Below are 13,145 nucleotides of genomic sequence, written 5' to 3'. Positions count from 1 at the left end.
ATCACCTGCTATTGTTTCCGCTGCGCACCGGACTGCAGGTCAGGACGCTTACGCTCTAACACTGTTGAAGGTTTCCTGCCCATTAGCAATTCGGCTGGGCTCTTGCCTGTTGTAGCATAAGGCAGGACATGCTGGGTCATTAGACAGTTTTAGTTACACGTACGTAGAAGCTTCACGTACGCAAACGTGAAAAGCCTACGTGCCTTATGTGCACGCCATCTGACACGCTTTTAGCTACACGTACGCTACGCACGCCAAGAGGCACCCCGTAGCTACATCTATCGGGAAATGTGAACACGGCGGTAGCCAATTCAATCCTGTCGCCGTGTTTCGATGCAAGCCGTCTGCGCGCACGCGGCCCGCTATCGCTTGTTCGTGATCTCGCGGAACTCCCGCGCGAAGCTGTCTACGTGCGCAAGAAGGGCACGCAAAGAATTGAATCTCACGTACGTCCGTGAGACGCGCGCGCACCCGCTACGTTGTACGCATGCGCACTGCTGACACGTAGAAGCTCTACGTACGCAAAGCCTCTACGTACGTGTAACTAAAACTGTCTATTAAAAACATAGCCAGACGTGTGTCAATATTGCCTCCAACGATGCGCTTGAGTACTTCCTTGCTTTCGCGCACCGTCCGTTCTGCTTCACCATTCGAAGAAGTGTGCTATGGTGCAACGGTCACATGTCGGATTTGATTTCGGCACATGAAGTCTCTGAACTCCTCTGAACAAACGACAGTTCTATTATCCGAAACAACAGTTTCCGGAATACCATGGGTAGCAAAAAGAAAACGAAGCTTCGAACAATATACAGCTGCCGACATGGAAGTCATTCGGCGCACTTCCAACCACTTTGAGTGAGAGTCCACCACAATGAGGAAGACGTTGCCTTGGAACGGCCCAGTAAAATCGATGTGTAGTCTTGTCCAAGGACGCTTGGTGAAATTCCAAAGGTGAATTTTTGCAACTGCTGGCGCAGACCTGCATTCCTGACAACGTGCACAGTCCCTCACTTTCTGCTCAACACATCTGTCAATTCGTGGCCACCACACGGCTCCTCTGGCGAGCCCTTTCATCTTGACAATTCCTGGCTGAGCTGTGTGAACAATGTCCATGACATATAGTCGAGCTGGCTCCGGAATGACCTCACTACTGCCCCAAAGCAAACAACATTGGTACACCGACAGTTCATGCTTGGGGCTTCCAAACGCTGCAAACTCTTCTGGTAGATTGCCCTCTGGCCACCCATGCTGCAACCAATTGCAGACTCTAGCCAACAGCTTGTCCCTTGACGTAAATCTTGCCAGCTTCCTAGAGTTCCATGTTACTTTTGGCGCCATATCCAGAATTCCTACTTCCCAAAGACGCTGCTCCTCTTCCTCCGCCTTACTGGCCCTCAGTGGTGAACGACTGAATGCGTCAGCATTGAAAAGCTTCTCCGTTGGTCGATACTCAATTTCATAGTCATATGCCGATAACATGACAGTTCAAAGCAGCATCCGTGGTTATAGCACTTTGGGAATGGGCTTGGCATGGTGCAACAGTCCCAAGAGAGGTTTGTGATCGGTCGCAATTTTGAAATGCCCCCCAGAGAAAAACTGATGTTACTTCTTTATGCCAAAGTGGGTGGCGAGCGCTTCTCGGTTTGTTAGGGCATAATTCAGTTCTGCCGCGCTCACTGTTCTCGATACATATGCAACCGGTCTCTCGCTGCCATCTTCACCCACATGACTCAACACAGCTCCCAGTCCATACACGGACTCGTCATAGGCCAGTACTAGAGGCCTGTTGACATCATAGTGCACAAGAACATGTGCTGACTGTAGCAGATCTTTCGCCTGGCGAAAAGCGTCTGCCTCGGTTACCGTCCAACGCCACTCGCGACCCTTGTCCAACAGCCGGTACAGTGGCTCCAAGGCATGAGCTGCTCCTTTAACAAACTTGTAAAAGAGCCCTCAAAGAGGCTTGAAGTTCCTTTTTCCATGTCGGCTCCGGGGCCTCGTGAATAGCACGCACCTTGTCTTCTGTCGGATGCACACCTGCTGAATTCACGCTGAATCCCAAGTAACACACTTCCTCAACACAAAATTGACATTTGTCAAATTTCAGTCGCAGGTCGTCGTCATGGATTCTTTTGAGCAACTCTTCCAAACGAGCATGGTGCTGTGCCTCATCCCTTCCACCGATCAAGATGTCATCCAAGAACACAAGAACACCATCAATTCCATGCAACAGTTCTTCCATGTACCTATGAAAAATAGCCACTGTCAGGCCAAATTGAAGACGGGTTACGTGGAACGGTCCCCGATGTGTTGTAACCGTCCACAAGTTAGCTGTTTCCTCATCAACAGTCTTCTGTTGATACCCTTGTCCGAGTGTCTCTGGTGTCGGCAGAGGATACGTCTCGAACTACACTACACGATTGACTGTGCTCTTGCAGTCCTGCAGATCCTTATAGATCCATCTTTTTTGACAGCTAGAACGACAGGTGTTGCCCACTTCGAGTGCCGTACAGGCTGGAAAATGCCTTCGCTCACCAACCTGTCCAGTGCTTCATCAACCTTCGGTATCAATGCAAACGGTACTTGTCGTGGCGTCAGAAATCGCGGCGGAGCTACAGGGTTCACCTCTATGCGTACAGGAGGCCCTTTACTTGTCCCAAAGTCCAGGGTTAAAGACTAAGGAATACTACTTGAGCAGGGCCGTTGTTCCCCTTCTGCCAGTTCCACTCGGCTCACACACACTGTGAACGCCACTCAGACTTATTCCCAAGGACTTGAACCAGTCCCGACCCACAAGTCCGATACTAGCACCCTTAACCACCACCAATCGCAGGCCATGTTCCTGCGCCTTAAATTACACCGCCACGGTCAGTTCACCCAATACTCGCATTTCCTTGTTGTTGTAAGCTCGGACATGAAGACTACTTGGGCGCGACGCCCTTTTCGATATTCGCAGCTTCCGCACAGTCCGGTCATTGATGACTGAACACATTGCAGCCGAGCCCCCCTCCATCTCTAGGGGACTTCCGTTGATGCGCACTTCCACTCTCACGGCTGGCTCCTCACTAGACAGCACGAACACGTCGTATACGTCCGACGCAGCGTTCTTGTGGCGGCCTCCATTGGCCCATTTTCTGGTCGAAGAGTTGCGTTCAGCCGAAGCGCGAGCTGCCGCCTTCTTCCTGCATGCTCTTACTATGTGCCTTGGTTGCTTGCAGAAGTGACACTGCACATTATTGAATGGGCAACTGCTTGGCGAATGCGTGCCCTTGCAGCGGAAACATTCGCTTGTGCTCCCTGGCGAACCAGCCTGCTTCTGGGTACCCTCCTTGGCTGTCACTGGCGCAGAGACCTTCGTAACACATGGGTCGAAACGCTTCCCGCTCAAGCTACAAACTTCAGACGATGTGGCACTGCCACGAAGTTGCTCGGTCTGTCGCTGCGCAGATTCCATTGCAATGGCTTTCTCCTGAGCTGTCGCAAACGTAAGCTCCGGATTCGCCAGCAACCGACGCTGAAGAGTGTGGCTTCGCACACCGCACACCAGCCGGTCGCGCAACATGTCGTCGAGCGACGCACCGAAATCGCAATGTTCCGAGAGACGTCGCGGTTCTGGGATATAGTCGGCACTTGACTCACTGGGCTGCTGCCGACGCCTGCCAAATTGACACGCTGTACTGTCACCGACGGTCACGGCGTGAAGCGGTTTGAGAGACGCCTGACGATCTCATCGTAGGCCACCGCCGACGGCGCATCCGGATAACGAAGGGAGCGAACGATGGCATACGTTGCTGGGCTGCAAACGCTGCAGAGCGTCGCTCACTTCTCGTTACTGTCTATGTCGTTTGCTTGAAAGAAAAATTTGAGGCCTTCCAAATACAACTGCCAAGACGTCGCCTCCGTCGGAACGAATTCCCCAATCGTGCCCAGTGCAGCTGCCATTTTTTCTACCGCCAACCGCTTCTGCTAGCCCTAAGCCTAATCAGGCCTAAATTTCTATCCTCGTCACCAATTATGTTACAACCTATATTGCCAGAGGCAGGGTACAGACTGCCGTCACGTGACACATGGAACACAGGGTTGCTTGGCCCTAAGATTGTGCCACTATAACAGATTTGACGCGACATATATGGACAGCATGTGAGTAAGAGTTGCAGTGAACCGCCGCCCACGAACGCTGATGATGAGTGTTGGAGGTCCACGTCGAGAACGACAAAACACAGCAGAAAAATACACACTTTGGTTGCAGTAGTCGATGGTATCGCAGCTGTCTCACAGCAGCGTGTCAAGTGATCGCCACACACGACAATCCAGCGATTTTCATCAGATGACCGCGGGAAAGGACCTAGAAGGTCGATGTGAACTTGTTCAAAGGGAGTGCTTGGGGGTAGCACTGGATGTAGTAGACCAGGAGGAGCACTCGTCAGACGCTTCTGATGTTGACACTCGCTGCACCTGAACACATACTGGGTGGTCGTCTGGCGCATTTTAGGCCAGTAGAACCTTTCTTGAAGGCGATAGAGCGTTCGCGCATATTCCAAATGACCAGATGTTGGATCGTCATGCATAGTGCGCAAGACGGAGACACGGAGACTCTCCGGGACCACCAGAAGTATCGTGAGCCTATAGCAGAATAGTTCTTTTTGTAAAGAACCCCATCACGAACGCAGCGACGAGCGGATGGTGCTCATTGCCTTGCATTAATGAGCAGTGGTTTTAAAGGCGTTAGGCAGGGAGACACGATCTCTCCAATGCTATTCACAGCGTGTTTATAGGAGGTATTCAGAGACCTGGCTTGGGAAGAATTGGGGATAAGAGTTAATGGAGAATATCTTTGTAACTTGCGATTCGCTGATGATATTGCCTTGCTTAGTAACTCAGGGGACCATTTGCAATACATGCTCACTGACCTCAAGAGGCAAAGCAGGAGGGTGGGCCTAAAAATGTACCTGCAGAAAACTGTTTACCAGTCCTGGTAGAGAACAGCTGTTTACGATAGGTAGCGATACATGCGGTAGCGATGCATTATTATTATTATTATTATTATTATTATTATTATTATTATTATTATTATTATTTATGGAAACATACAAGTACGCAGCGGGAACAGGGAGGGGGCAACCTGGCAACTGCCACCGAGAGGAGCACAACGCCTGCCTACTCTTTCGGGAAGAGGGAATGAACACAGGAGAAGAGGAGAAGATAGGAAACAAACAAATAGGAAAGAAAATAGGAAATGAAGAAATGACAGAGACACCGACAAAAGAAAGTAGGAACACGGAGCAAATGTCTATAAACGGTAGGGCAAATCAGTTTTCTCCATTAAAATAAGCAAGGCTCTATGAGCCTGGTCGCATTTGGCCACACTCCCTCTCGGAAACAGGCAGTTGTCCAGGGTCCGATGCCTTTTATCAACAGCAGATACAAATCAGCATCGAGGAAAATTATTTCACACACTAGATCAGACTTCTCGTAGCGCAGGTACTGTTTTGTAGCGTTGTGAAAGGGCGTTCTTCAAGCGTTGCACCCAAAATAACTCAAATGTGTGTACGCCTGTACTGGACTATTAGAATTAGAGTGAAGCAGGAAATAACCCCATAACTCACGGTAGGCGGCCACAACGCCGACCCCAAGGACCACGGCAGCTGCAGCCACAGCGATCATGCAGAAATTCAGCTGCCGCGGCTTCTCCTCGAGAGGCGCCTGCCTGTGATGAGTAGAGTACGCACACATTAGTGGTCCATCGACTCGCAGGTACTTTGTGAAATCCGAGCACATCATGTACATAGTGGTATGCTGAACAAAAGGGATGTTTACACTTGCTGCATCGTCATCCAGCATCACTCGGCGGTTTTCCATCAAGATAGATTCAACGGCTGCAATGCTTTCAGGTATCATAACGAGGAACATGAACAAGGGAAATCAAATTGTCTGCGAATTAGTGACTTCATTCGTAGTCTTCCCGTAGTAACACATGTATCACCATATCAGTCCTTCATTCTATAGTGAATTTAGATGAGTTTCACGCCATCACTATGCATAAATCGAATAACAGAACGATATCCCTCCCTGGTGAAGGTCACATGGAGGGGACTCATTTTTCCGCAATTCGTGTGCCAGTATTCTTGCACCTGTTGGGTGGTCCCACCTAGTAAACATCGGAGGCACTCTTAGGAACATGTCTGCGACGTACAGGCTACTGACGTCATCTTTCACTCATTTCTTAGACATTTGCAGTTTTTATTTGGCTGACCTTCGTATAAGATATCACAAAACACAACTTTTTTATGAGAGTTGTAGTATTCAGTTTTCAAGCTGATTTGAATAGTGCCTTCATCGCGAGATAGGCTGCACAAAACTAAGTTGCTGCTAACACATAGATTCTCGATCGCGTCCGGCCCTGTGGTTACAAAATGTTTAAGCATTAAAAGAACATTAATGTTAAGCTTTGAAAGTGTAATATTCAGCTTCTCAAAGGGCAATTAATATAGGCATTTAGGACTACTATTGTTGTGGACGCAATAAAACAAGTGCAATCATAAGAGCGGTAAATATTCTCGGAACTACGTAAGTCGGCTCTGAAAATATGAGGAGACGGACTGAGCTATAGAATACAATCAAGAACTGAGAACTAAAAATGCAAAGAAATCTTAACCAAAGTCGACGCTATAGAACACACGGTTTCGTACATGGTGTATATATAAATACGTCTGCTGAGAATGCGGCATCAAAGATGATGCAATTTTCATAATTGCATGATATTTTCAATAATTTTCTGCGTTGCATTGCTAGAGGCAACGTTTTTTTTTCCAGGCCTTCTATTGCTTTATTTCATGGAAATTGCTTTTTTCATTTGCTATTTTATTTCTTGCGCGTAGGCGTCGATGTTGTCTTCTTTCGCGGTGGCGCGAATTGAGACAGCCTTTCTCTTTGCCAACAGGCCAGGTGCGCCCATAGTGGCGATAGTCCAGTGTCCGAAGCAATCTGTGTAGTTTCGACCATATTAGCGCGAAATACACTCATACCATAAGGTTGCGCACTTTGTAGTTGATTCCGGCTTCTGGTTTTGTTGAGACTTACAGATTATTGCCTATTGCGACTAGCTAGGGCGCTCTGGAGGAGCGAAAATGCCAGATAGATAGCCACATCTCACGAATGCCAAGCTGTTCTGAAGTCGCACAAGAAAAGCTTGCATTCTGAAATGACCGTTCCGGCAAATATGGAAACACTTGAACGAAAGCTTTATAAATATGAATTTTGTAGGTTTCTGCAATGGTAATACAAACACATAAAATTCAATTCTGAGTAATAGAACTACTTGTACATTATCTATGCAACGCGTCAGCGTATGGAAGGTTCATGCTTATGCAGCGTATTGGTCCCAACATTAATGTGAAGCCATGATCTTCTGCTGTACTCTTCCCAATCTTAGCTGAAATGCAAGCTCCAGTTCGCGTGAGTGCACTGGGAGAAGTCAGTGATATCAAGAGCATGAAGGTCATGTTTGTCGAGTAAGAGTGGTGAGGACAGTTTTATCTTGAAAGAAGTACGACGTGAGCGACATGTGTAATGTTAACTAATATACGCAATTCCTTATTTCATTCCTGAGGCCATGGCCTGCTCGAAACTAGCGCATGCGCACACGTTCTTGTGCGAACATGGTGTAGGGTGCACGTGATACCCGACTCGAAAGCAGGCACCTGTTTGGCAAGAACCGCAAGAGCCTCGGTAAGGAAAGTATGGTAGGGTTTCCTAAGACACCTTTGCTCTAAAAACCTGGTAATTGCACGCAAACTTAAATAATATTGAGGCTAGAATGCACAGGCCCATAGATTACAACTGTAGGAAATACCTAGGCTGGGGGCGGGGGGGTCTGGAAGTCAGCGCCGGTCTAATAAGGCAATACGGGGGCAAAAAAAAGAAAACAAGTGGTCCAACGATAGCACCACACTTTAAGACAGACTAAGGCAACGTCAAAAATTTTCACCTAGCCTTCTGCGCAATTTCTTTTTCTGTTTGCTAAAACAAAAAAAAAACGCAAGAACAAGATAAAATTCTTGAAGGGACTACGTTATGGTTGGCATCACGCTTCGGACGCATAATATATCGGAAAGCGAACATAAGTTTTTATTTTATCCGGCAATATTGAACGTTTTTTAGATGTAAAAAAATGATTGATCCCTGTATAGGAGAATTAGGACATAACAAGAAAGAGGAACGTGTCTTTTTAAAAGCAGGAGCAGCTTTGTTACAGAGTCGCAAATACAAGTCCATTAATTCGCGCAGTTATTTATTAATATAAGTTCCACTCGAAGCGCGAATCAATGCCAGTAATCTCGACTGGTGATCGGTTGATGCTTCTATCCACCTTAAATCCAAGAGCTTCAATATGTGTAGGCTGTCTACAGGTCTCACCATGGGTCAATATGCAAAGAGCGAGGCAAAGAACTGACACTTCGCGGTATCTGCCAGAAAATTTACCTGATGATGGTTTTGTGGCGTGCGTATATGGCACAGATTTTAAGTTAAGCTTGTCAGAAGACACTTTCGCGTTAAATAAAACAGATTATACACTAGTCATGAACCCGAATATATTGCGAGGCGTTCTCTGAGGCCAGAAATTTCTGGAACAGAAATAACCTCTGGTTATATTTGTCAAATGCGTTATGTATTGCTGAATGCGTAAACGCAGTTTCTACAAGAGAGGCAATTTATATCAGAAGTAGGTTACCTTATGTGTTTGAAAAGCAGCGTAAAGTTCCATCTACGTCGTTGAAGCCAATATTGCACGAATTCCAGTGCACGAAAAGCAGCAACCGTGGTACAGGGCTTCTTTACAAGTTCTGTTTAAGCTGATCTGCTTCCGATTTCAAAAGTTGTCCTTCAACTTTAACATTGCTAAAAGAACACCCTACTATATGACAATTAATGTCAAACAGAGTTGCAACGTCCTGTTAACACCATATATATATATATATATATATATATATATATATATATATATATATATATATATATATATATATATATATATATATATATATATATATATATATATATATTGTTACGGTATCCGGAGAGGGCTCAGGAGGGATTTTAATGATCACCAAGGCACAAAGACCGGGGCACTCGTAGGAGCAACGTCTTCCTCCACTTTTCTTTTCCCGATTCCCGTGCTTTGCACTGGCAGGGAGCCTTTGTAACATTCCTCCTTTCCCAGACAGCCCTCCTGGCGAGTCACTCCTGCTTCCTGCTTGTGAACTGTTTCAGGCGGGCAACATGCGTCTCTTCAGTCTTGCGTGAACAGCGGCCATCAGCAGTGAGACGTGCAATTGTGTAGTTCACCTCGTTTAAACAATCGAGGATAACGAACGGCCCGACATAATGGGCAACAAGGTTTTGGCTAAAGTCACGTCTGCGTATTGGAGTCCATATGCACACGAGGCTACCGCGAACTGGGTAACATGTTGGTGGGGACCGCCGTAGCGTGTTTTAAAGTGGCCTTGCGCGGCCAAGGTATGTAAACGAGCATGTCGACGAACCTCTTCTCCGCGATAGACAAATCGTCATGGAAGACAAAAAAAATATATATATAATGTCCAGCGTATGACGAGGTGCATGCGCGTAAAAAAGAAGAGAGGGCCGGAACCGGTCGCTTCGTGTTTCGCACGGTTGAAAGCGCACTTCACGAACGGTAATAGTTCATGCCAGTTAGTATGGTCCGAAGCAGCGTAAATTGATAATATATTGATCAATGTTCGCTTTGCGCACTTGGTCACACCATTCGTTTGTGAATGGTAAACTGTAGAGTGTGCGAACTTGTAGGCACACGAACACAGTAACACACTAATTCTTCCATAATATCGGCAATAAATTGACCACCATGGTCTCTGATTATCACACGAGAAGGCTCGTGTCGAAGTGTGATTGAATATAGCATAAAATCAGAAACCTGGGCTGAAGTGACGGAGCATAGGGCCGCCGTCTCGCAATACCGCGTCAGGTAGGCAGCACACACAGCTATCCTCTGTTTGCTTCTTGAAGAGTTAACAGTTAACAGTTAACACCAGTGAACAGTTAACAGTTCACACCGACTATCTTCCGTCGGTGTTAACGTGCTCTGACGTTTAATTATACGCGGATGATACGGCCTTATTTCTTGTTGGGGACACATTCGAAGAACTGCTGGGCAAAACAAACTAAGAACTCGGTCGGGTCACGAAAAGGTTCACAAAAAATTAACTCATACTTAACATCGACAAAACCAATTTTGTAGTCTTCCATTCCAGGCGACATGAAGCGTACTGTGACTCCCTGATCATATTTTTGAATAATATCCAGCTCAACAGGGTATACCGCTATAGGTACCTATGGGTCGTTCACAAATACATTTCGTGCGCTTTTCAGAAAGTTGCTTACCCCGTCCGTGCGAACTGCAATGCAAGTACTGGGATGCCCTTAATCCAGTGCTTGCAACTCTCGTGTAAGTCCCATAGCTCAACCACAGCCTCCTATTCGCGTAACGACCGCTGGCCCTTTGATCGTCCCAGATGGTATCAACGCAAGTCGCCAGTTATGAAACTCCACTTTTGTGCCACGGTGCTTCACCGCACACGCGGTCATTACTTCCTTCCTCTTTCCTTCTTTCTATTACTTCTTTACCTCACCCCCAGTGCAGGTTAGGAAACTGGACGCTCGTCTGGTTGACCTCCCCGCCTTTCCTTTATTTGCTCTCTCCCTGTCTCTCTCTCTTTCTTGTTTTGAATCGCATATGCATTGGAAATATCAAATTGGTAAGGTATGTTCCAAATTAGCGTATGGTTGTCATGTATTGTTAAAAGCCCATCAATGATCTGACCTGGAAGTTTTACGAATACTTTGCGTTAATACAGAGTCACCTTTATTATTGTTTAGAGTCATGGGGAAGTACGTACAAAACCTATGTCGAACCTGTCATCGGTCTTCAAACATGGGCGCTACGAAAAATTACCTTTCCTAAACATACTGGTCGAAGTAAACCTGTGTTTCAATTTCTTCGTGCTCTGCCGTTCAGTGAGGTGACCAAAGTAAAACTTCCTCAGGCGGGTAATGCCATAATACGTTTTAATAATCCGCTACCCATCATAATATTTAATTTTCTGACACAAAACACGAATGCAGCCACTAACAACTGTGTTAACTTACCACCATGTCACAATGTATATGGACAGAGACTCGTAGAGTTCAAGGCTGCTATAATATGGAACGCACTCCAACACAATGTAAACACTAGCCAGAACCTTGTACCACGCTTAGAAAACTTCTTTCATGAATGCTCACAGTGTCTATTTATTTCTATTTCTGTTGCCATAACATAGCCTTTTGTTTATCTTATGGTTTCGCTGTAAATTGTTTGAATATCGTGTGTTTAGGTTGTCTCGTATTATAACAACGCCGTTCTTATGTCTAACTTATTATCGGACCACTAACTAGCCGCCAAGGCTATGAGTCCAAACAGTAGAGTGTATTGTCTGTACACACTAAATCAAATAAAGAACAAGAAAGCGCAGAAACGGTCAAAATTAGGTTGATGCCGACTTCTTCAAACAGGGAATTGGGGTACTTTACTGGCTGCAGGTGACAGACTGGAGGTGAGGTAGGCCGCTTGTGGTTTTCTTTGGTATCGTTCATTCGTTCATTGGAATCATTCTTTGGTACGACTCTACCAAAGAACGATTGGTACTAGTGTTCGCGGTCCCCTAAGTTTGCGGTCCCTAAAGAACTGTTGGTACGAGTGTTCGCGCGGTCCTTAAGTGGCCAGAAGTCGGGTCATCGTGCGTAACGCGATTAACAGCTGTGTGAAGAGACTCTGGAACCACCGGTAGGAAGCAGGCGCCCATCGTTGATAAGTTCTTCTTATAAAGAAGACCATCACGGACGCAAAATCGGCCTTCCGTTAGAGGTCCTTGCGTGGAAGAGAACCAAAATGTTCGAGCTTGGGTCTTTGCGCTCCTTGACGGCGAATGTCAAGGCATCGGGAAAGTCAGGCGACAGGGAGCCGATAAGGTGGTCAAAGTTGTCGGCTTCGCAATCTGTCGTACCTAGTGGCTTCCTAGAAATGCAATCCGCGTCAGCTTGTGGACGGGCATTCTTGTACGAAATAGTGAACACATATTCCTGTAGACGAAGGGGCCATCGCGCGAGGCGACCGCATGGGCCCGGAAGATTAACGAGCCAGCACATAGAATCGTCATCTTTAACGATGGTGAACGGGCGACAATAACGGTACGAGCGAGGCCGCTGCACGCCAAATACTACTGTTAAACATTCTTGTTCGGTCACAGCGCAGTTGAGTTCAGGCTTGCTTAAAGTACGGCTTGCGTACGCGACGACATGTTCGTTGTTCTTAAAGCGCTGAACGAGGACGGCACCGATGCCGACTCCACTGGCGTCTGTGTGAATGTCTGTTGGAAACGAAGGATCGAAGTGCCGAAGTATTGGCTGTGAAGTTAACAAGAACTTCAGTTATCGAAAAGTGGCTTCACATTCGGGGGTCTACCGAAGCGGAGTGTTCTCACGAAGAAGATTCATCGTAGGTTTTAGCGACATCCGCGAAACCAGGTATGAACCGCCGGAAATATGAGCAGAGCCCTACCAAGCTACGATGCTGTTTGACAGATTTAGGTTGCTTGAATGATTCAACGGCTGCCGTCTTGTGTGGGTCGGGTCTAATGTCATCTTTAGTGACTAGATGTCCAAATGCCACTGTTTCGCGCTCGCCAAAATGGCATTTTTTTTAAATTTAACTCAAGATCGACCTTTTCGATACAGCTGTGTACAATAGCAAGACGGGTGTTGTGCTTCTCAAATGTTCGTCCAAAAATTATATCATCAATGTAGCCCATACATATCTGCCATTTCAAACCGCACAGAATTGTGTCCATGAATCTTTCGAATGTCTCAGGCGCATTGCACAATCCAAACGGCATGACGTTGAATTCGTGCAACCCGTCAGGCGTAACGAATACCGTCTTTTTCTTGTCAGCTCGGTGCATCGCAATTCGCCGATAACCTGCTCTCTCACCCATGAAATAAAAGTAGGAAGTGGAATGCAGACAGTCAATGGCGTTATAAATACCGGGCAGCCGGTAGGCGTCTTTCTTGAT

The 13,145-nt window shown here is 46.6% G+C and overlaps 1 protein-coding gene across 1 annotated transcript in view; it reads right to left on the bottom strand.

The window, feature by feature from the left end:
* LOC129385867 (uncharacterized) overlaps nt 1-5,787 on the bottom strand; it is a 63,744-nt gene extending 57,957 nt beyond the window's left edge. The window contains exon 1 of the mRNA XM_055073040.2: nt 5,607-5,787. Within this exon, the coding sequence (XP_054929015.2) occupies nt 5,607-5,787 (181 nt within the window). The remainder of the gene's footprint in view (nt 1-5,606) is intronic.
* Nucleotides 5,788-13,145: the final 7,358 nt, after the last annotated feature.

This window comes from Dermacentor andersoni, chromosome 7 (assembly GCF_023375885.2).
Source record: "Dermacentor andersoni chromosome 7, qqDerAnde1_hic_scaffold, whole genome shotgun sequence".
NCBI lineage: Eukaryota > Metazoa > Arthropoda > Arachnida > Ixodida > Ixodidae > Dermacentor > Dermacentor andersoni.
This window is presented reverse-complemented; position numbering and strand designations above follow the sequence as displayed.